The sequence below is a fragment of the Dryobates pubescens genome, chromosome 8, assembly GCF_014839835.1.
Source record: "Dryobates pubescens isolate bDryPub1 chromosome 8, bDryPub1.pri, whole genome shotgun sequence".
Classification (NCBI taxonomy): domain Eukaryota; kingdom Metazoa; phylum Chordata; class Aves; order Piciformes; family Picidae; genus Dryobates; species Dryobates pubescens.
This window is the reverse complement of record NC_071619.1, coordinates 44245724-44268605: the sequence shown is the minus strand read 5'-3', so window position 1 is coordinate 44268605 and position 22882 is coordinate 44245724. Positions and strand designations below refer to the sequence as shown.

Sequence of the window (22882 nt, the reverse complement as noted above, 5' to 3'; positions counted from 1 at the left end):
TTTATGGTGTGGGTTGCCCTGCTCGTCTCAGTGCACACCCCTGCCACTGAGGGAACTGAACAGAACACCACTTGAGCTCCTGCCCCATCAATCAATTGTCTGAGGGCCTTGGATCCCTTTTTGATTGTCCTGGTGCCCTTCTTATCACTTCCATCACTTCCAGCTTGGATCATCAGCAATGGACAATAGTCAGAGGCTGGATTAGCTTTGGTAGTCTCCTGGTGATGTCCCTTACCCAGGCTCCAGGTAGGCAGCAGACTTCCCTGTTGGATGGGTCAGGACAACATACAGGACCCTCTGTTCCCCTCAGGAGAGAGTCACCAACACCGATTACCCTCCTCTTTTTCTTTATGGCACTAGTCCTGATGGTTGGTGGGGACTGATTTGCTTTAGGCATCCCCTCAGATGGTTCCTCTGCTGTCTTCTCATCCACATTGCCCTCAACCTGCAGGGCCTCATACTTGTTGTGCAAGAGCAACAGGGGAGGCGAAGAGGGCCAGGATGGATTCCCCATGCTTCTCCTAATAGGGACCTGTACCCATTGCCCCCTGTTTCTGGGGTCACCTCCCTCAACTGGAGGGGTCTGTAAAGCCTTCTCCCACATATCTAACTCCCTTTCACATTCCCTTATAGTCCTGAGTCTTAATACTTCTTCCTTTAGCTTGGCCACCAGGTTAAGAAGATAATTCACCTGGTCACACCTCACACAGGTGTTGTCTCCATCACCCTCCATTTCACGTGCCAGGCTCCAGCACTCTCTACAGCTAGCAGCCTGGACACCCTGTGTGCAGGCTCTGTCTGGGTACCTACTGATTTTCTAGTAGCCTTTGGCTGAGTCGTTACCATGGCTGGATCTCTTTGGGCAGGTGAAATCAAGTCTGGGTTTTTTTATTGTTTGTTTTTAAATATATATATTCCACCTGACTACTATGCATTGCCCAAGCCAGCACAGAGGCTTGTGGTCCTGGTGCCAGTCCCGAGCAGCTCCCTTCCCAAATGGAGGAATAAAGGAGGATCCTTTATAAGGGGAGTCACAGCCAGCTGCCAGAGAGATTGTAGGGTCTGGGAATGCACCAAGACCCTGAGTGCATGGGTGCATGTGTCTGTGTAGGAGACACACTGTCCTGGAAGTGGCCCTTTCCTATGCGTACCCACTTGCAGTACTACCATTTGATCCATTCTGGTTTCTAAGAAACCTGACAGGGTATGATTTTATTGGTGGGGGTTTGTTCCCTTTTCTTACCCCTAGAGACAGTGGGACATTGGAAAAGGAAATCTTATTCTCTTCCAATAGACGTTTAACCATTTCTTATTTCACAATGGAAAGATTCACCAAAAGCTTTTAAGCCTCCAAGTATGAAATCTGCCTTGTTCTTTCAAATGAAGACCTGACTGACAATAGCCTAGTTAAAGGTCTCTTGTTGGGGATTGGTTTGAGCAAGAGGGGACATGGGTCCCAGGAACACCTGTGCAAATTAGGCCTTGAAGGATTTTCTGTTTTAATATAGCAATGGAGTGCAGATTGCTTGGTATGCTGAAGTCAAGCTGCCCCTGAGAAGGGAGGCAAACAAGATAAGGAGGAGGCGAGATCTGGGAAGAAGAGCAATTAGACTGAGTAGAAAAATTCCACAGAGTAGTGAAAACAATGATGTAACTTTTTAGAGAGAAACCAATAGTGTGTGTTAAATTAGAATAGAATTAACTATGCATAAGATAAGATTATAAATAATGAAGTATGGAACAATAAAGTTGGATGATTTCTATCACTCATATTGAGTGCTGTCATCCCTATCTCCATTCTCGTCAGTCTCTTTATTAGAAGATGCCATGCTGAAATGGAAACATGCCAGTCAATGAAACTCTTGGCGAGAGAGGTTACAGTGACCACTAGAAAGGTGAAGGACGAGGGGAAAGAGGAGGGCAACAGAGAACTAGCCCCACAGTCATAAGATGGCCAGTGGATGGGGACATTCACCTAGCTCAAAATCCTGAATTGCTTGATTTGGGCCAGACAGCATCACACTCAGCCTCTGAAGTTATAAGCAAGTGTTGCAGTCTGGCTGGCCACAGGGTGCCCAAGAAGGGGGCTGTGTATCATTGTACTTTATGTACTACATTTAATATGTACTTAGGTTCAAACTGATGCTTTTTGGCATCCCAAGCAAATACTCCTGTTATGAACTTTTGTCTCTCCTGCAGAAACATGATGGACATCTTAATCTTTCTGACACATGGACATTTTGGACTAAACTGCCCCAGAAAGCAGAAAAAAAAAAAAAGCAAAACCACATTTAGGCATTCCCTTGATGGCACTTCTTGGATTGCCATAGGACTGTGCTGAGGAAAGAGGAAGAAAGTGTATGTGCGCGTGGTTTGTTCAACCCTAGGCAAAAAACAAGTCCAGGCTGTGCAAAAGCATGCATAACATGAGCTGGGGGAAAGGCCGAATCTGTGCGGGCTAAACAAACCTTTTCAGGCTGTGCCTCTTCCCGTGCTGTGCTCAAGGTCTCATGCAGCACTCAGATGTGCACACTTTTTTTTTTGGAGGGCTTTCTTTTTGTTTGCAGTTTTGGTTGGTTGGGTTATTTTTGTTTGCTTTGTGTTTGGGGTGTGTTTTTAACTTAGATAAGTGTTATGATTATATGGTTATTAATGTTTGATAAGCAGAACACTTAATAACAATATGAATAACTTTATTCACTCAAAATCCAGCACCAAACAGCAATAGACTTATTTACAGTTTGTTCAGGTTTGTGCATGCAGGGGGGAATCACCTACATGAAATGTTGCTAATAATAATAGTATGAACAATTTAGGGAAAGGAAGGAAAAAGACAAAAGTAACTCTACACCTAATACCAAATACAAAGTTAGAGGGAGAGCGAGGAGCTGCAATTCCTGACTCAGTAACAAGGCTGGCCTCGTTTGCTCCCTGATGGAGTGAAAGGCATGTGAGAAATTGTGTTGCCTTTAATATTTGGCTTTCACAAGGACCGTGGGGTTCGGTGGTTGGGCTGATTGGTTGGTGATGGTCTGTACTGTGTGGGGCATTGGGAGAGAAAGGTGAGGTGCCAACAGGTCTAAAGACTGGCCAGGTTAAAAGTGCAGGTTTTGTCTCAGTCCTGATGGAGAGGGGTGGGAGCCTGCTGGGGAATAGATTAATATGTACATTTTCATATATTAATATGTCTGTTTGCCGTCTCTATAAGTTCAACTCGTGTTGTTGGGGTGCGCCTCTAGCAAACTCGCTCTGCACCCAGCGCTCTGTTGCCTTTATTTTATAATAAACTGGTTATAAATTTCAGCAGTGAGTTCATTTCTCACAGGCAGAAAGGGGGAAAAACAATATCCAATATGCTTTTATCAGGAGCACTTAGGAAAGCAGTATTCAGTTTGGAACATTCTGGTCAGTCCAAGATGTGGTGTTGAGAGCAGCAGTCAGGAAATTTTATAATCCAAGAATTATGTTCTTGATATAATTTTGTAAAGCCAAGGAAAAACAAAATAGGAACCGAGCAAGTTGGCCAAACCCAAAGTAAAACTGAAACCGTGTGCTGAGCGCTGGAGGGGGATGGGGCCAGCAGCACACAGCCAGCAGGCCTGTAGATGAGCCAAGAGGAAAAAAGGGGAGGATTTACCAAAAAACCTCTGTTTAAATGCCTTTTGAAACAAAACAGACCACTGGCAGAAAAGTGATTTGAAACTTAGCCAATTACCTTCTGAGCATCAGCACAGCAGCGAGTGGTCAGGTACCTGCCAAACAGGTTTGTTGACTTTATGCTGCCGGCAAGTCTGGACAAATCCATGTGCATGTTTTCTTCTGGTTACCTGCCCCTGCTTCTTAGGGGCTCTTGGTGAAACCTGTCTGGGCCTGGTCATGCCCAACCAGGACACTAACAAAAGTTTTACATGCCTCTTAAAAAGTGCTGTTCTTGCTTGTGCTTTGACTTTATTTCAGGCTTAAGGTCAATGAAGCCTTAGTTCTGCTTGGAATAACTGGCTCACTGCTGGGGCACAGAGGTACTGTGCAATTTGCTGCATGCTTGGGAGTGCACTGGGTGTCTGCACACAGGTTCAATAGGCTCAGAGCTTCTAGGGAAATTGATCTCTTTCTCCCATAAGCCTCTAAATGGGGCAGAGGGTTGCTTGCATCATCCTTTCTCACAGCTTTATTTTTATCTGCCTAGGGTCTTATGAGATTGATTGTAATAGCCAACATTTCAGAGCTGCACTTCCAACTGTGTTGAAGAAAACAGGGGTTTTAAGCAATATTGCATGAAAGCTGCTATCTTAAGTAACTTGTGATGTTTCATACATTACTGGGCTGCCTTGATATTGCCATGAAATTGCCAATATACACAACTAACAAGAACTTTTTCCACTCTTAACCAACTGCTGCAACTTGTGAAATTGGTAAAAAGTATTATACCATCTCTATATGTATGGCTTTGCCCCCTGATGGAAAAAGTCTGAATCAAACCCAAAACCTCGTGATTCAACAGATCCTGGCTAGTATGTGAATCTTTCCTAGCTGCATGTTTAATATGAAGAAGCTACTTACCAATGTCTGTTTAGAAAAAGTCCTGACTGTACTTGTGTGTATATGAAATGGGGGATGGTGTGTGACCAAACACAGGATTTGCTGTGCTGATAACCCTCTTCCTACAGAGCTCCACCTTATTTGTAGGGAATAAACTGAGTTGCAGCAGAGATGCCCCATGGAGTGGGTGCTCCCCTGCTGCTGTTTGGGTGCTTTACAAGCCTGCAGGGTCATTTGCAATGAACAAAGGCTGATTGTGCCATCACAGAAAGCAGCTTCAAGGAGATGGCTGAGGCTGGAAACGATGGTTGCCTCCTCACATAACTTTCTCCAGAAATGTAAAAGAAGCAAAGAAGCCCCTAACACAGTGGGGTAGCAAGAGGGCAAGGTACCACCACCCCTGCCCTCCATTGGGTGCATTCATACTACAGACATGCTGGCTTCTTTGTGGCAGGTGCCCAGCAGTTAGAGGAGAGACTGACTGGCTTGCAGTTGGAGGTTTTTGGGGGGACTGGCTTTTGTTGGTTTCTCTTGGAGACAATTTTAGATGCAGCTTTATCAGAGAAAATAATGGAAAATAGTTCTGGCTAGCAGTCTCAAAAGAGGAGAAATGTGACTCAACTATTTAAATAAAAACAGGCTCCAGATGCTTGGGAAGTTGTTACAGGGTGCTCCAAACCCCCTTCCCCCATCTCCATGGGGGAGGTTTGAATGGGGAAAGACAAAGGTGCAAAATTCCCTTCCCCTGGGGATAGGTAAAAGGTGCCCATTCTTCCCACTGGGACAGAGGTTCCTTCCCCTTGGGGAATGTCCTCTGGGTTTGGGAGCTATGATTAGCAGGGTGCTTCACGCCCAGGATACATTGGCCTTGGACACACTGCCTACAAGCATCTTAAATAGTGTGGCCAGAAAGTGATCAGGGCTCCTGCTCTCACTCTTGCTCTCACCTTCATCTTGCTTGCTCCACTTGGACCTGGCTTCTCCCCAGACCTGCCTGCGGAGTGACCCTGCCTGCCCTGGGGTCCTGCTCCTGCCTGTCGTGAAACTGCAGCTCTCTTGCACTGTTCAGACAGTGCTGCTGTTGGCAAGTTTTGCCTCAAAGCAGCTGTGTCTATGGAAACTTTGATTCTGGAAGGTCCTTTTCCTTTGGATTGTGCAGCATGATCCACAAATAGGATTATAAAACCTGAAGTTTCTGCCACCAAAGAAGGACCTAGGGACCGTCTCCAAATCCCTGCTCCGTCCTGGTGAGTAAAACATACATACATACATACATAGATAGAATAAACCAGGCTGGAAGAGACCTTCAAGATCATCGCGTCCAACCCATCAACCAATCCAACACCACCCAAACAACTAACCCACGGCACCAAGCACCCCATCAAGTCTTCTCCTGAAAACCTCCAATGATGGCGACTCCACCACCTCCCCAGGCAGCCCATTCCAATGTGCAATCACTCTCTCTACATAGAACTTTTTCCTACCATCCAGCCTGAACCTCCCCTGGCACAGCCTGAGACTGTGTCCTCTTGTTCTGGTACTGGCTGCCTGGGAGAAGAGACCAACATCCGTCTGTCTACAACCTCCCTTCAGGTAGTTGTAGAGAGTAATAAGGTCTCCCCTGAGTCTCCTCTTCTCCAGGCTAAGCAATCCCAGCTCCCTCAGCCTCTCCTTGTAGGGCTTGTGTTCCAAACCCCTCACCAACTTTGTTGCCCTTCTCTGGACTCATTCCAGCAAGTCAACCTCCTTCCTAAACTGAGGGGCCCAGAACTGGACACAGTACTCGAGGTGCGGATTACTCATCGGCTTTCCCTAAGGTCCTGGCTTGCCTCTGTTCTATAAGTGGGGTGAAGCTATTTTCTGACTTAGCCTTTTCCATTTCCTGAATTCTCTAAATTGTACTAAATTTGCCCATGAGCATCCTGGTAGAATTCACAACTGAATAGAATCTGTAAATAATCTGAAAAGTTTTATACCTAATTTTGGGGCAGGGTTTTCAGGAAAAATAAAGATAACTATATATTTGTAATTCCTGCCTCGTTAATTTAACCCAATCTAATCAGAAGTGCTCAAGTACTCAAGCCAAATATGGAAGTGCCACTGAATAGTAACCTCTCCAAACAGAATACATAAGATGAAGTGGCAGACGTGGACATGTATAGAAAGAAGAAAAGGGTCAAAGAAATAAATACAGAGAAAGCAGTGAGTTTTATGGATAAATGGTGGGATGGGAAATCATTCAGCTCCTGGGTGTGACATTTTCTCCCACCAGCTGCAACATTAAGCCACCTGTTGTTAAAAGATCCTGTTTATTTTATGTCTGCTTTACATACCCGAAACTAAGGTTGCCTTCAACCTCGTTTTAACTTGGACTTATCTGCCAAAGGGCCAAAGAGACAAAGCTGTGGAATGGAATAGAATAGAATAGAATAGAATAGACCAGGTTGGAAGAGACCTTCAAGATCATCACATCCAACCTATCAACTAATCCAACCCAACTAATCAACTAAACCATGGCACCAAGCACCCTATCAAATCTCCTCTTGAACACCTCCAATGATGGTGACTCCACCACCTCCCCGGGCAGCCCATTCCAATGGGCAATCATTCTCTCTGTGTAGAACTTCTTCGTAACATCCAGCCTAAACCTCCCCTGGCACAGCTTGAGACTGTGTCCTCTTGGTGCTGCTTGCCTGGGAGAAGAGACCAACCCCCACCTGGCTACAACCTCCCTTCAGGTAGTTGTAGAGAGCAATAAGGTCACCCCTGAGTCTCCTCCAGGCTAAGCAACCCCAGCTCCCTCAATCTCTCCTCACAGGGCTGTGTTCCAAACCCCTCACCAACCTTGTTGCCCTCCTCCAGACACATTCCAGCAAGTCAACCTCCTTCCTAAACTGAGGGGCCCAGAACTGGACACAGGACTCAAGATGTGGCCTAACCAGTGCAGTATACAGGGGCAGAATGACCTCCCTGCTCCTGCTGGCCACACTGTTCCTGATGCAGACCAGGATGCCATTGGCTTTCTTGGCCACCTGGGCACACTGCTGGCTCATGTTCAGCCTACCATCGACCAGTACCCCCAGGTCCCTCTCAGCCTGACTGCTCTCCAGCCACTCTGACCCCAGCCTGTAGCACTGCCTGGGGTTGCTGTGGCCAATGTGCAAAACCTGGCACTTGGATGTGTTCAATCTCATGCCGTTGGACTCTGCCCATCTCTCCAGCCTGTCGAGGTCCCTCTGCAAAGCCTCTCTACCCTCCAGCAGATCAACTCCTGCCCCCTGTCTCAGTCCGGAGAGGGAAAGAGACTCAGTTCTTTTGAATATTCCCGTGTTGTGAAATTAGAGGCACAAACAAGGCCAAAATATCAACACCTAGACTATTTATTACATAAATAAAGTGGATGGATCAGAAGGGGAGAGAGAGAGAATAGAGAGAGAGAAGAGAGAGAGAAGAGGAATTATATTAGCACACCCCTCACCCCCCCAAGACAGTTCGAGTCTGTGGAGGAAAGGTGCTGCAGGAGATGTTGGGTCTGTAGAGAAAGGGTGCTGAGGCATTGGCTGGAGAAGAGATGTGGTCCTCTGAGCAGCTTCTTCAGCTCCATGAGTTGCAGCAGGTGGATCTTAGGACACGGACAGAGGGTTCAGTCTGCTTCTTCCAGGCTCCATGGCCTCTTTTCTCTGGAGCAGCACTGTCCTGGGCTTTTCCTTCTCTCGTGCTTTTTTTCTCAGCGGCATTGTCCTTCTCCTGTGTTTTCCTTCATCTGTGTTTTCGGTTCTCCGGTTTTCTTCTACCGAGCCAGTAGTTGCTCAAGTTTTTATACAGTTTTTAGTCCTCAGGTACATGTCCAAGTATTGTTCCTCAGGAAATCAGGGGCCAGGTGGTGATTCCATTGTCTCACCATCCTCCCTTTCCAGGGTACTTGATGGGTGGAGATTATCTTGTCTTATGCATATTCCCGAAGGTGGCCTCGGTCCATTGTTGTCAGGCCAGCTGTGGTCCAGTGTTATCTTTGCACCTTTCAAGAGTCCAGTAGTTCTGCCCAACACATAATTAGCTATTGTCTGGGCAAGCAGCAAGTGATTTTATCTTTGTTGAGTCACACCAGGAGAGACAAGCTTTTAGTCTCTCACACCCCCAGCTTGGTGTCATCTGCAAATTTACTGATGATGGACTCAATGCCCTCATCCAGATCAATAAAGATGTTAAAGAGCATGGGGCCCAGCACTGATCCTTGGGGCACACCACTGGTGCCTGGCTGCCAGCTGGATGTGGCACCATTCACCACCACTCTCTGGGCTCAACCTCCAGCCAGTTCCTAACCCAGCTCAGAGTGCTGCTGTCCAAGCCAGGGGCTGACAGCTTGGCCAGGAGTTTGCTATGGGGGACGGTGTCAAAGGCAATCAGGTGGCTCTGACTGAGGAGGGATATACTGCACAAAATTCACGGCAAGCCTGCGCTGCTAATCAAGGGGAGCTGCAGCAAATCGGTTGCAGTTGCTCTCTGTCCTGCAAGGGCAGCCAGTTAATGTTACCCCCATCTTACCTTTCCTGACAGTGGATTGTTAGAGAAGATTTTTTTGAAAGTGAGGAAAACATAGTTTGGAGTTGCATTATCACCATGTTGGTGCTGTCTTTTATGGCAGGGAACCTTTCTCCCCTCCTCACTGATGGGGGATACGGGTTTCATGGGCACATCAACAGCTAGCAGGGGCAATTTGTTATGTGAAAACCTTGCTTATAGTGTTCTGATTCCTGCCAGCCAAGCATGTTTTCAAATGCTGCATAAGACCCACCTGTAAGTGTGACACAGGCACTTAAAACAATGGGGATTCAAGTTTTTAAGACATATGAGCTTCTTGCTGCTCCTTACAGCAACAGGTGAGGCACCATCAGCTTCACCTGGATTTTGTTGTCTTGACTCAGACAGGTGACACATTTGACCTCTGGCCACAGACCTGTAGGGAGGTGAGGGATGCACTTTGTGGAAACAAGCAAAACTTTTAATTTTGACAACCAAGTGCCTCACCTGAGCTCCTTAAAACCAAGTAAGCAGTCAGGGTACAGCATTCAGGTGTTGCATGATCTACCACAAAGAAAATTGGAAAGAGAGGGAATTTTCCTCACTGAGGTTCCTCAAGGAAATAATGCATCCACACAGTGGTTTTGTGGTTGCTTCTACAAGGCAAGTTGTTACCAGAGAGCTCTGATGACTGTTGCTTGGAAGGAAAACAGGCACAGACTGAGAACTAGAAGAAGCAAGGCTGTGATATGAATATCTGGCAAAACAATGACCAGAGAGGCTGGGTGCCTAGATGGAAGAGCCATCTAGCACTTGCTACTCTGCCTTTTCTGGGTATCTTTTCCTATGCCTGTGGCTAGCCAGGCTGAGCAAAACACTGATGTGGGGGAATGAGTGAGCCATGAGCAGCTGTGGCACCATGATGGGATGTCCCATTCAGATTGAGCCAGCCATGGACACCCTGTGCAGCAACACCAGCTGTGATGCCCAGCTTTTATCCACTTGTGTCTGGGGATCTGTTACCTTCCCACATTTGTAATATGTAGGCACATAGCAACCACCTTGAAAAACCCAGTCTGATGTACTCTAGCATGTGAGTTGCTGCTTTGCAGCTTTCCTGCATGTCCCGTTTGCATGTGATAAACTCAGAGATATTCAAGTGCTTTACACCATGCAGGTAGCAAGAAAATTTCAAAACATAATTCCAGGTAAAAGAGATATTTCTATTATAATTTAATTCTCCCCTTTCTATGGGTGACATTAAAGAGGGCTGTACTAAGCAGTGGTGAATCCTGCTGGAAACCCTCACCACCAGGTCACAGCAGAGGGAAGTCTGGCTGGTGCCCAGCAGCGATCAAGGTCCCTGCACTGATGATCTGTAGCATAAGCAGGACCTAGCAATCTGCCTATTCTAGGTGCCTCCTGCTGTGCATTTTAGAGTTAGATAATGGGTGATCTTGATGACCTTAAAGATCTTTTCCAACTGAAACAATTCTATGATTCCACCCTCCTTTGTCCTTAGGAAACAATCCATTCCTAACCATTGTTGTACATAGCTATAGTGTACTTCTATATCCTTTGCACAGTATTTAAATATGTCAAACAATTTATGTCTATCTAGTTTATATAAAAGCTTGTCTTTATGATATACATTGCAACAGATGGAAGTGGACAAGGTGAACAGAAGTGCAGTTTTCCTGTCTGGAAATTTGAAGCAGATGACAAGTACTCTTAGCTCCTCATATTCCTTACTGTGGTAGGTTGAGAGAGGGCTTAGCTCTCCCTCCTCCACAGAGTAAGAAACCACAGCAAACCCAGTCGGAGGAGCAAAGCTATATATTTACAAGCATATATGGAAAGCAGGTTATATATAACACAATATATACAGGTATTTACAATATATACACAGACATATACAGCAAAGACAAATAACACAACAAAAATCCCTCCCCAAGGAGGGATTCCCTCCCTGTAACCTCCTCTCTTCCCCCCCTACCTCCCTTTTTCCCCAAAAAGGGGTTAGAGAGAAAGAAAGGCAAGTTATTAAGGAAAAGAATCATTATAAAGCTTTCAAAAGCCCATGCAGGATTAGTTTTTGCTTATCTCAAGGCCAACTCCAGCTAGTTCACGAAGAAGCAGGCAGGGAGAACAGGCTGAAACCCAAACTCCCCAACTCCCAAAACCAAACTGAACTGAGAAAAAGAAATTCCAATTGCTCTAAAGTTGCATTTTATCTATTCACCAATGAAATTCGTTTAGAATATCAGAATGTTTTTGTTCTAGTACCGAAAACATTCAGCCAGAGTGTCCCAGCACTGTTTTGTCTTAAAGGCACAGCCTCAAACGATCACACTTACCTATTGCATCCTTGGTCCCTTCAACAGGCTCTCAGTGTTGGGAGCCTACAAATGAAGTCACCTCCCTAAAAATCATTCTGAGGCAATACTCTTCGACATACTAACAACTATATTGTTCATCTTAATTGGCTTGACAGATTACCTTTGTTTAATCAAAAGGCTCCTCCTGGTAACTTACATAACCCCTTAAGGTTGCATTTGTTCCTATACCCAGCCCTGGTTAGGCCACACCATGAGTCCTGTGTCCAGTTCTGGGCTCCTCAGCTTAGGAAAGATGTTGAGATGTGTAGTGGTTTGAGCCTGAGCTGGGAGTTAAAAGCCCAGATGGGGGAAAGGCTGAGAATCTCTCCCCCACTTCCCCTCTTCCCCCCAAACAGAGAGGGGGGGAAAAAAAAGGGTAAGGAGCAAATCCACTAAACAATAATCTGGAGTCAGCTTGGAAGTAGAGAGGTGAAGAATTTTCTTTAAACAATATATATATAACAATAACAGGAAAGGTTCACAAGGGCAAGGAACAAGGATGGATGGGAGGGGGACAAGAAAGAATAATACAAAACCAGTCTTTCTCTGAGGAGGTGCAGAGGCAGCAGGGAGAAGGATCAGGTCCGGCCACATGGCTGAGGAGCAAGAGGGCAGCTGCAGCAGCTCTCATCCAGCAGAGGCAGGAGCCAAAAGAAGGGCCAAAAGCTACGACGTCCCGCTTTTGATACCCTAGCTGGGCAGGGAGGAGGGAGTGGAACAGACTCAGCTTCCTAGGGGAAAACGCCCTGCAGGGAGGGTGAAGTACCCGCAAACCCTCCACCCTGCTTTGTTTTTTTTGTTTTCAGAAGAGGGCATTAACCCACCACAAGATGCTGGAAGGTGTCCAGAGAAGGGCAACACAGCTGGGGAGGGATCTGGAGCACAGCCCTGTGAGGAGAGGCTGAGGGAGCAGGGGTTGCTTAGCCTGGAGAAGAGGAGGCTCAGAGGATACCATATTGCTGTCTACAGCTCCCTGAAGGGAGGTTGTAGCCAGGTGGAGATTGATCTCTTCTCCCAGGCACCGAGCACCAGAACAAGAGGACACAGTCTCAAGCTGCACCAGGGGAGGTTTAGGCTGGAGGTGAGGAAGAAATTCTTCATAGAAAGAGTAATTGGCCATTGGGATGTGCTGCCCAGGGAGGTGGTGGAGTCACCATCCCTGGAAGTGTTTAGGAAGAACCTGGATGAGGCACTTGGTGCCATGGTTTAGTTGATTAGATGGTGTTGGATGATAGATTGGACTTGATGATCTTAAAGGTCTCTTCCAACCTGTTCTATTCTATTCTATTCTATTCTATTCTATTCTATTCTATTCTATTCTATTCTATTCTATTCTATTCTATTCTAATCTAATCTCTTCTTCATAATATCCCTCTCTTAGTCCTCATTTAGTAATAGAAAATTATATTGAACCTACCTTATTTTTGGTAGGCAGTTTCCCATCTTTCTGCTGGATGTCTGTACCCTTGGGTGGCCAGCTTTGGCTGGCTGAATTTTCTGCACAGACTTTGTCACAGAGTGAGACTCAGTCACAGAAGAGGCTCATTATCTCCCTCACAGTAAGTGCATGCAACACTTGGACATTGTGCACCTCTAAAACAAATAAATAACCCAGAGTCTCCACTACAGAGAAGCACTGACAAGTGAGGGTGGAAGAAGAGATGAGTGATGTAGCTTCCTGGTGTGCTGGGGTCAGCAAGGGCATGCTGCATGGAGTCCTCTACTCTTCCTTTACTGACATTGCATCTTGGGTGTTCTCCACAAGAGGAAGCCACACGCCTAACCCTATGGCTTTCCTGAGAAATGGTGTGACAGACTGAATGGTGAAAAACAAATCCTGCAACCCCCCATGAAGTACAGCCTTTGCTGCTGAACCTTTTCCATGCAATCAGTTTTTTCTTTCTTCTCTCCTTTTTGTTCTTTTTTTTAATTCCCTTTTTTCCCCTTCTGACATATAAGAAAGGGTAAAAATAGAAGAACCAGTAATGAAAATTGGCAGTGCTGATGGTTCAGAGTTGCTGCATTTTAATTTACAGATTGTGATTGTGGTACATTGCTGGAAAAGAAAAAAAATTCAAGTGTCTGCAACAATTTCATCAAAACTCAGAGGTGAGATGTAGCAGGCAGTTAACTGGACTGGTCTCTGGTAACTTGTGGTTTTGAAGATAGCTGTCTGTATTCCATCATGACCTAGGCCTTGGCTAAGCAGCCCTCTTCCTTTTTCTTAGGCAGTCCCACACCTGATTTCAGAGCCAGCAGCTGTCATTTGTGGTCTTTTACTGCAGCAATGGCAATGTGGCAGAGAAGGGAAGAAGCTGAGCTTGGAAAATGATCAAGTATATCCAAGGCAAACATGACCAAGAATAAACACCTATGGCTTCAAACAAATAGCCTTGTGCAACTTGTGCACAAATGTGACCTTTTGTCTGTAACCTGCCTGAATGAACATCACCCAGTCCTGCACCATTTCAAGACTGGCAGCTTTCCCCTCTGACTTGGCCCAATGACTTGTTCCACTGCCTGTTGGAGCTATTTGCATAGCCTAGTTTGTGTGAATCAGGGCTAATACAGGCAGAAAACATTTTTAATGTGTTCACAGTCATTTGGAGTCGCCAAAACGCAAGCCATCCTAATCAGAAAACGAAAGTACGGAACACAGTATGCCAGCACAAGTTAAATTAGCAAATGTGGTCTCACTGGCTGGTTAACCCACTGCATGCTGCATGAGAGACCTGAAGGCTGAGAATGTTGTTGGTTTCAGAAATGTGATCAAGTTCCCAGAAAAAGTGAAACAAGGTTGTAAAATGACAAAGCAAAAAAACACAAATCCAAGCAATCAAACCAGCTATTTTTATGTCATCTCAGGTGAGGCACGAGAGAAAAGGGTGTGCTTATGGGACAGCAGCCCTGTCTTTCTGAGGAACAGGGCTTAGGAAGGAGGAGGAGGAGGTATCACTGCCAGCGAAATTCATAGAATTTAAGAGGTACATGCCCGGGTGCATTGGTGGGTGTAACCCAGCACAACCTCCTCTTGTGGCTGGGATTTGGGTGAGTGTGTAACACCTATTTGCTTTAGCCAGGTAGGGGTCAGGACCTGAGAGACGTCTTGCTGAGCAAGTTAGGCTAGTGTTCCTCTGAGCACTGCAGATAGCTTCACTTCTTTTTAAAACCTGCAATGGCATTTCCCTTTCTTGTAAACCTAATCCCGCATTTTCAGTTCTGTATCTTGCTGATATCTCCTTTGGTCTTTCCACACTTGTCTCAGAAAGAGAAGAGGAAACAGATATATTGTTTTTTCCACTTTAATACCATGCTGTTTATGCTATAAAAGTTTTCTGTCCATAGGCTTTCAGCACAATCTCAAGCCTGAGATAGGACAGTTGGAGTTTGCCTCCCTTCCTTGCTTTTTTCTTTCTATTTTTCTGTTTCTCGTGTCAGTCCCTGACAAGTGTTGATGCATAATGTATAGTGTTACAGGTAGTAATTTTTAGCAGCTTTTTTTTGCTCCTCTTTGTGCCACAGGAGGGCTCAGAGAGCAGTTATACACCAATGGCTCTTCAGTTGTTCATACAGCTGATGTTAAGGCAACCTTCACAGAGGATATCCCTCTCCCATGGGATAATAGACTTAGCAGACAGAAATCAGTTGCTCTTAACACAAAGAGCTACTTTCTCAGTGGCACTCTGCAGCACAAGTATCAGGCTGGTGAGATGTTTTGTCTCAAAGGTGTCAGGTCCAGCAAAACTCTCAGGACAATTCTTTCAGTCTGTGTTTTTGCTTTTTCACCGGATGAACTGAGCAAAAGAGACTCTTCAGAGCTGCCCCATTAAGCAGTGGCAGTGATGGGCTGAGGAGTCCTCTGCTGGAGGTGAGCTGCAGAAAGGTGGTGAGAAATGCTGAGTGTGGCACCAGCTTCTCCCCAGGGTTTGTGCAGGTGATGCACAGAGAAGTCCAGGCAGTCCAGGTGGGAGGAAATGTTAACTTTTCATGCCAGTCAGTCACAAATGAAGCTGTGCTGCAGGTGACCTGGCAGAAGGAGACGGGTGGAGCTGGAGATAACATAGCCACAGTACGATGGATGGCCACATGAGCTTTGTTCACAGTCAGTTACAAGCCTCAACCATCTCCCTGCATGGAGTCACCCTGCAAGATGTTACAAGTGCACCTTTTATACATTTCCCTCAGGGACTGTCAGTGGCAGGATGTGTCTCAAGGTTTCTGGTAAGGCACTGCAGTTGCACATGGGGTATCATCTGAGGACAAAGTTGTTTTCCCCACAAAAAACCCTTCCTGGCTGCTGGCCATCGTTAATCTGTTGCGGGAAAGGTGGTTCAGCTTCCTCTCTGCCTCTCCCTCCCTCTCTGGTTTTATCTGTGATGGGAAACCAGCATTTAACAGTTCTTTACTTTTCTTCCCCTTTAAATGAACAACAGTGCAACCTAAAACCTGATGCCTAATCTACAAGTTCTTCCAAGTTTCCCTGGCCGCATGCTGTGCTGACAGCTTGCCTGCTTGAACCACAAACCCTGTTCTGCTCTGCTTCCTTCCACCGTTGCACTTGTTGCACTTGCCTCTTAAATGTGGAAATCAGACTCTTTTTTCTTACTTTGCCTTCAGCCTTATAAAAATTCAAGGTTTTCAAAACCTGCCATGACCAGAGGATCTGGAAGTTGATTTTTGAAGCTGTAATAAAAACAACAATAGCTAGGCTGGGCTCAGAAAAGGATTTCAGAAACAAAAGGCTGAAATACAGCACAGATTGTGGCCTTTGCCACATTAATATCTTTTACAACTGAGTATCACTAAGCTTCAAGAAGAGTGTTAGAATAGAATAGAATAGAATAGAATAGAATAGAATAGAATAGAATAGAATAGAATAGAATAGAATAGAATAGAATTAAACAGGTTGCAAGAGACCTTTGAGATCATCAAGTCCAACCTATCACCCAACACCATCTAATCAACTAAACCATGGCACCAAGTGCCTCATCCATTCTCTTCCTAAACACCTCCAGTGATGGAGACTCCACCACCTCCCTGGGCATCACATTCCAATGGCCAATCTCTCTTTCTATGAAGGACTTCTTCCTAACATCCAGCCTAAACCTCCCCTGGTGCAGCTTGAGACTGTGTCCTCTTGTTCTGGTGCTGATTGCCTGGGAGAAGAGACCAACCCCCATCTGGCTACAACCTCCCTTCAGGTAGGTGTAGAGAACAAGAAGGTCTCCCCTGAGCCTCCTCTTCTCCAGGCTAAGCAGCCCCAGCTCCCTCAGCCTCTCCTCACAGGGCTGTGCTCCAGACCCCTCCGCAGCTGTGTTGCCCTTCTCTGGACACCTTCCAGCAACTCAACATCTTTCCTAAACTGAGGAGCCCAGAACTGGACACAGGACTCAAGGTATGACCTAACCAGTGCTGAGTACAGGGCAGAATGACCTTCCTGCTCCTGCTGGCCACACTGTTCCTGATGCAGACCAGGATGCCATTGGCCTTCTTGGCCACCTGGGCACACTGCTGGCTCATGTTCATCCTGCTGTCAACCAGTACCCCCAGGTCCCTCTCTGCCTGGCTGCTCTCAGCCACTCTGACCCCAGCCTGTAGCACTGCCTGGGGTTGCTGTGGCCAATGTGCAGAACCTGGCACTAGGATGTGTTCAAGCTCCTGCCCTTGGACTCTGCCCATCTGTCCAGCCTGTCCAGGTCCCTCTGCAGAGCTCTCCTACTCTCTAACAGATCAACTCCTGCACCCAGCTTGGTGTCATCTGCAAACTTACTGATGATGGACTCAATCCCCTCATCCAGATCATTAGTAAAGATATTGAACAGGATGGGGCCCAGCACAGATCCTTGGGGCACACCACTGGTGCCTGGCTGCCAGCTGGCTGTGGCACCATTCACCACCACTCTCTGGGCTCAGCCTCCAGCCAGTTCCTAACCCAGCTCAGAGTGCTGCTGTCCAAGCCAGGGGCTGACAGCTTGGCCAGGAGTTTGCTGTGGGGGACGGTGTCAAAGGCCTTGCTGAAGTCCAGGCAGACTCCATCCACAGCCTGCCCCACATCCACCAGGCAGTCACCTGGAGATCAGGTTGGTGAGGCAGGACCTGCTCTTCCTAAATCCATGCTGGCTGGGCCTGATCCCTTGGCCATCCTGTAAGTGCTGTGATTGCCCTCAGGATGATCTGCTGCATAATCCTGCCTGGCACTGAGGTCAGGCTGACCGGTCTGGAATTCCCTGGCTCATCCATCTGGCCCTTCTTGTGGATGGGCATCACGTTGGCAGCTTCCAGTTATCTGGGACCTCTCCAGTGAGCCAGGACTGGTGGTAAATCATGGAGTGAAGCTTGGCAGTTCATCTGCCAGCTCTCTCTGCATCCTAGGATGGATCCCATCTGGTCCCGTGGACTTGTGGGGATCCAAGTGGCTGAGGAGATCTCTAAGTACTTCCTTCTGGATCACAGGGGAGTTATACTGCTCTCTGTAGCCCTCAATTACAGTGCTCCAGTCATGTGAGTCATCCCACCACATCTCTGTGATGGCAACTGCATCATAACTTTCAAGCTGTAACAAGGCTTCCAGCTCCTCTTGTTTGTTGCCCATGCTTCATGCATTAGTGTTCATGCACCTTACACTAATGCACAAAGCATGGGCAAATCATCAGTCGAGGTGGCAATAGTTGAAAACTCCACGCAAAACTGTCAGCTAGAAAGTACAAACCAATACAGACAAATAGATGAACTCAGAAAGGACAAGAATGAAAAGCTGTTTCTCTCTGGAGGGAATGTTTTGCTTTCTGCCGGTGAGAATAATGTCGGCTCCTTACTTTCTCCTTGTTGACCAAAGATCATGTCCCATGTGGAAAATATAGCAGTGTCTGGGACCTGCCTCTGGTGATATCACCCTTGCAGGGTATTTTCTTTAGCCCTAGGAGCTTCTATTGACAAAGACACAGACACGTATGGCCACACACATACCCATGTGCGTAGGGGATACAAGGGAAAGATGACTTAGGCAACTGGGGAAAGAGGAGTGGGGAAATAAAAGGGGAAAAAGCCTTGGGGTTTTTGGTTGGTTGGTTTGCTTTGCTTGGGTTGGGTTTTGGTTTGTTGTTGGGTTTTTTGTTTTGTTTTGTTTTGTTTTGGTGTTTTTTTGGGGGAAATCTCCCAGAGCAGAAGAGAGAAATTGGGAGAAATTGCCCCTGTGAGCATCTCTTCCTGTGTCTCAGATGAAACACATAACTGAAAAGTGTTTCACTTCTTTCATGAGCAGGCATAAATATCCACTCTCCCTGCTGCACCAGCTGTGGTGGTTTTAGGCTATGCCTTTAAAACTTAGTTACAGATTTTGAGCAGAACAGTAGAAAAATATAAATAAATCACTACTGGGTGCAAAAGGGAAAACAAAAGATCATTCTAAGCAAATTCATTGGGTAAATATCTAGAATATGAGGAGCTGTACCATAAGAATTCTTCCCTTTTCTCTTCTGATCTCAGCTGGTTTTGCTTTGCTCTGGAGAGATACTCTGCGTGCTTTGGCTGGCCTTGGCTAAGTCTAACCTGCTGCTCCTCTCTCCGCTCCTTTCTCTCTTGGGACAGGGAAGTGAGGGGAGCAGTGGGGGGGAGGCACACTTCCCTGGTCTCTTGACCAGGGTGGGTTTGTGCTGTTTGCTAATTGTAAATATCTGCATGATATTGTAAATGCTGTATATTTTGTACATATTCATTGCATTCCATTGCAGAGTGTAGGTTTTGCTTCTAACTGAGTTGGTCTGGCAAAGTTAATGTTGGGGGGGAAATTTCAACCCACCGCAACCAGCACACACTCACAGGCCACTGCCAGGGACTGCTTCCTGAGGGTCACAGTGGCATCCCTGAAATGTGTTTTATCATATATGTCCTGGAGAGTCACTACGAACAAACTTAAGCATTTGGCACAGTGACAAAAGATTTTGGTTCAGATATGGTATACTTCAGAAAGCGAATCTATGTGATGCTACTTTAAAGTTGAAGCCTTACTCCCTTATTCCCCAACTCATAATGATGAGAACAACTTGCCTGAACAAGCTCCCAGAACTCCCCAGGATGGAGTGTGAAGTCAGCAGGAATCTCCAAGGCTCATAGATTCAGGGCAAGGTGAGCAAGCCAGTCACCAACTGAAAATAAAATGCCCTCAAGAGGGGACTGCCAGTGAGTTTACAAGCTGGGAATTGCCCAATTACAACAGCCTTTGCAAGAGGCACTGTTCCAGGACAGGCACTGCCACTGTATGTGCTGGTATAGAGAGAGGGGGCACGTGCCACATGAGAATGCACAAGATTTGCTAGGTCACAAAATTCCCCGAGGATTTGCTGGGTGATCTTCAGAGACTTTCTGCCTTCATTGTAGTTGGCACAATTTGCCTGGAAGTCTTGAGCACAGCAGAGAAATTCTGCCATTATTTCTTAGGAAAAGCAATACATGGTGTTGCTAGTGAACATCATGAGATGTATTGTAACTCCTAACATATTTTATCAGTCTCTCTGAGACCACTGTCAAGCCTCTAAACATAAAAAGCACATCATGACCAGACAGTCCCTTTTAATTATAGATAATTAAAGCTGACAAGATCCAGTTGAAAGTCCCTTTTTTCAAATACTTGGGAACACTGCCAGTGCTTGAATTTGGGAAGAGCTTTTAAAGCAGGAACTTGCTCACAGCATCCCTTGTGTGTATTTTTTCACTGGAGGCAATTATTGTGATGAAAGGCAAAGGAAGCAGTTGATTTAAGGGTATCCATCACATATCAACAGTGGGCACACTGACAGTGTAGCCAGACTTTACGGCAGAAGCAAGCACTTGCAAGCTTTGCCAGTGCATCTGGTAGTGACACTTGCTGAGGTCAACCCCACGGGACTTTTTTTCAGATGACAATTGTTGCTTGGGGTCTAATGTGAGAAGAAAGAGCACTGCTTAGTCAGACGAAAAGCAGATGTGGAGTAAATGTGTTTCTGCCAAGATAGAGAGCGATACTTCTCATCCCTTCTGAAAACACATGTGACAGCTTTCCTTTACTGCTTTTGAATGTTCCAACCTAATACTTAAAAGCAGTGCTGTGGGTGGATAGGTTACTTTTATGCATCCCATGAGAGAACAATGAAGATCCGAGAACATTTATTAATCAAAATGTGTGCTGGTTTTGACACTTGTCCCCTCATGCATGGGAGATTTTGAGAAGTTCCACCTGAAATCCCCTAACACACTTTTTGTGTTGCTTTCAGAGCAACATCAGCTCTGTGGCGTTTGAGTTTCTGTCATGGGTGATGTCAAAGATGAGAAAGGCAAAACTGTACAAGGTCTTGTTTCCACCCTCTGGCAGTTATGGGTTGGAGGACCCAATCAGCCCGTGAGGTGCATCTGGAACTACACCAGGAGGTTATAAGTGCCATTATGTATCTGGCACAAACTTTTTCCTTCTTTTGGCATTTGCTGCACCTCATCCATATCCAATCTTCATATAGCTCCCCAAAGGCAAAAGAATTACTTCCTCCTGAGAAGAATATTTTTTTGTGCTTGAGCCTAGGATCACTAAATGCTAGTGAGAGATTTGCTGGTGTTGGCACAGAAATTCATTTCAGCATAAATATTGTGCTGATCATTGTTATTTTTGCCGTGTAAACAGTAGCAAACACGTAGAGCACTGCTAAGCACAGCACCAGGCACTTCTTTAATAAAAAAGCATTCACATTAACTCAGGTTTGAATGAAACTAGAATGCCAAATGCATTTAAATGGTCTAAAAAAGCAGTGTTCTCAAACAGGGACCTATAATTAGAGTGTGGCTTGGAGCCCTGCACTATCAGTATGTGCACCTAAGTTGAAGGCAGGCTGGTGAGCCTGTGGACTGTACTCCCAGACGGAGCTATGTGTCTTGGCCTGAGCAAACTGAGTCACATGGGTTGAGTTGAGTCTGCTGCTGATGTTCGACACTATGCTGCTGCCAGCTTCAAAATGAAAGCACTGGCTGGAGCAAAGTATTATGGGACTTGAAGTTCAGGTTGTAACGAGAGGCTTCCTCTTTTGGTTGCTGCTTTAAGTTTCTGGGTTTGGGGTGCTGGTCCTTTCTGCTGGGTGGGCTGTGGGGTGGGGGCTAGTGGGCTGGCTTCTGCTGCTACTTCTGAATTTTACTGTGCTTTTCTGCAAATAGGTGAATCTTACCATCTCATTGAACTCTCTTTGTCTCAACTCAGAGGGGGGTTTTGTGTCTTGTTTTCCCTCCCATAGAGAGGGGAAAAAAGAGTTTCCTTATACCTCTGCAACTTTCCCTGTTACTCCAATGCTATATATATTTTGTTAAACTTACCTTTTCACTTCCAAACCGATTCCAGACCATTTATTTCATGATTTTTACCTCTTTTCTCCTGCTGCCTAATTTGCAATTTAAATTTGTTATATTTGGACTTTTGGACTCTGGGAAAAGCTTGAACTACAACATACATTTCATACTCACCACTTCTCATCTGGGATGCTGTAGTTTCGTGGTTTCATTACCTTTGCTTTTCACTCATCTTTAGTCACCACTGGATCTTTAACCACCAGCTGGGATGCTGCAGTCTTTTTTAATTTTGTTTTATTAATTTATTTTTTTGGCCAGGCTGCTGCCTGATCACTTTCATGTTTATTTGTCACTACCAGGGTTTTGGGGAAGGGTAAGCAAGATCACGATAGCCCTCCAAAATAATGGTAAATACAGATGCTCTTTGCTCAAATGTGAGCCAAAAGTAACAGATTTTTGTTGCTTTGTGTTTTACAGCCATCTCAGACCTCAAAGTGGAGGCTAAGCCCCTACCTAGTCCAGACAACGCTGAAGACTCTGAGAATGTGGTGAAGATAAGCTGCTCAGCAACAGGGAAACCAGCTCCAAAAATCACTGGGCACCTTCCCAACATCCTGCAGCAGAAACCAAGGGAGTACCACGTCAAGTCTGGCAACCACTCTGTGACTGTTTAGCAATTTCACTCACGTCACTCCAAAATACTCCAGGACTACATTGCCTGTGTGATCCAACACCCCTCTCTAAACATGATTCTGGCCCTGCCCACAGTCAGCCTGGTGCAGGGTCAATATGTAACCTTGCTCCTGTCCTGGGAAGGATAAACACCTCCTGGGGTAGCTCAGGAAACTCCTCAGAGGGTTGTGCCCATGTGGAGAAGGCAGCTGGAAGACCAGTTAATGCTGGGATGGGAGGGATGCAGGAGGTGCCAGAGAGCATCCAGACACACTGCGTGATGACACACATTGGTCCCTACAGGCCATGATGTGTCCCAGCCTGACTGCCAAGCTCTCAAACAGCTTCCATGCCACATTAGTCTGACAGACTAATATGATGTATCAGCTTTGGGTAGCTTGGAGGGGCTGGATGTGACATGATTCACCATGGCATCAGACGCCAAGCACAGGTCTGCCAGCAGTACCACT

At 46.1% G+C, this 22882-nt stretch overlaps 1 protein-coding gene across 1 annotated transcript in view; it reads left to right on the top strand.

The window, feature by feature from the left end:
* The window catches only part of C8H3orf52 (chromosome 8 C3orf52 homolog), a 45287-nt gene extending 22873 nt beyond the window's left edge, over positions 1 to 22414 (top strand). Inside the window, exon 6 of the mRNA XM_009902855.2 lies at positions 22218 to 22414. Coding sequence (XP_009901157.2) covers positions 22218 to 22414 — 197 coding nt within the window. The remainder of the gene's footprint in view (positions 1 to 22217) is intronic.
* Positions 22415 to 22882: the final 468 nt, after the last annotated feature.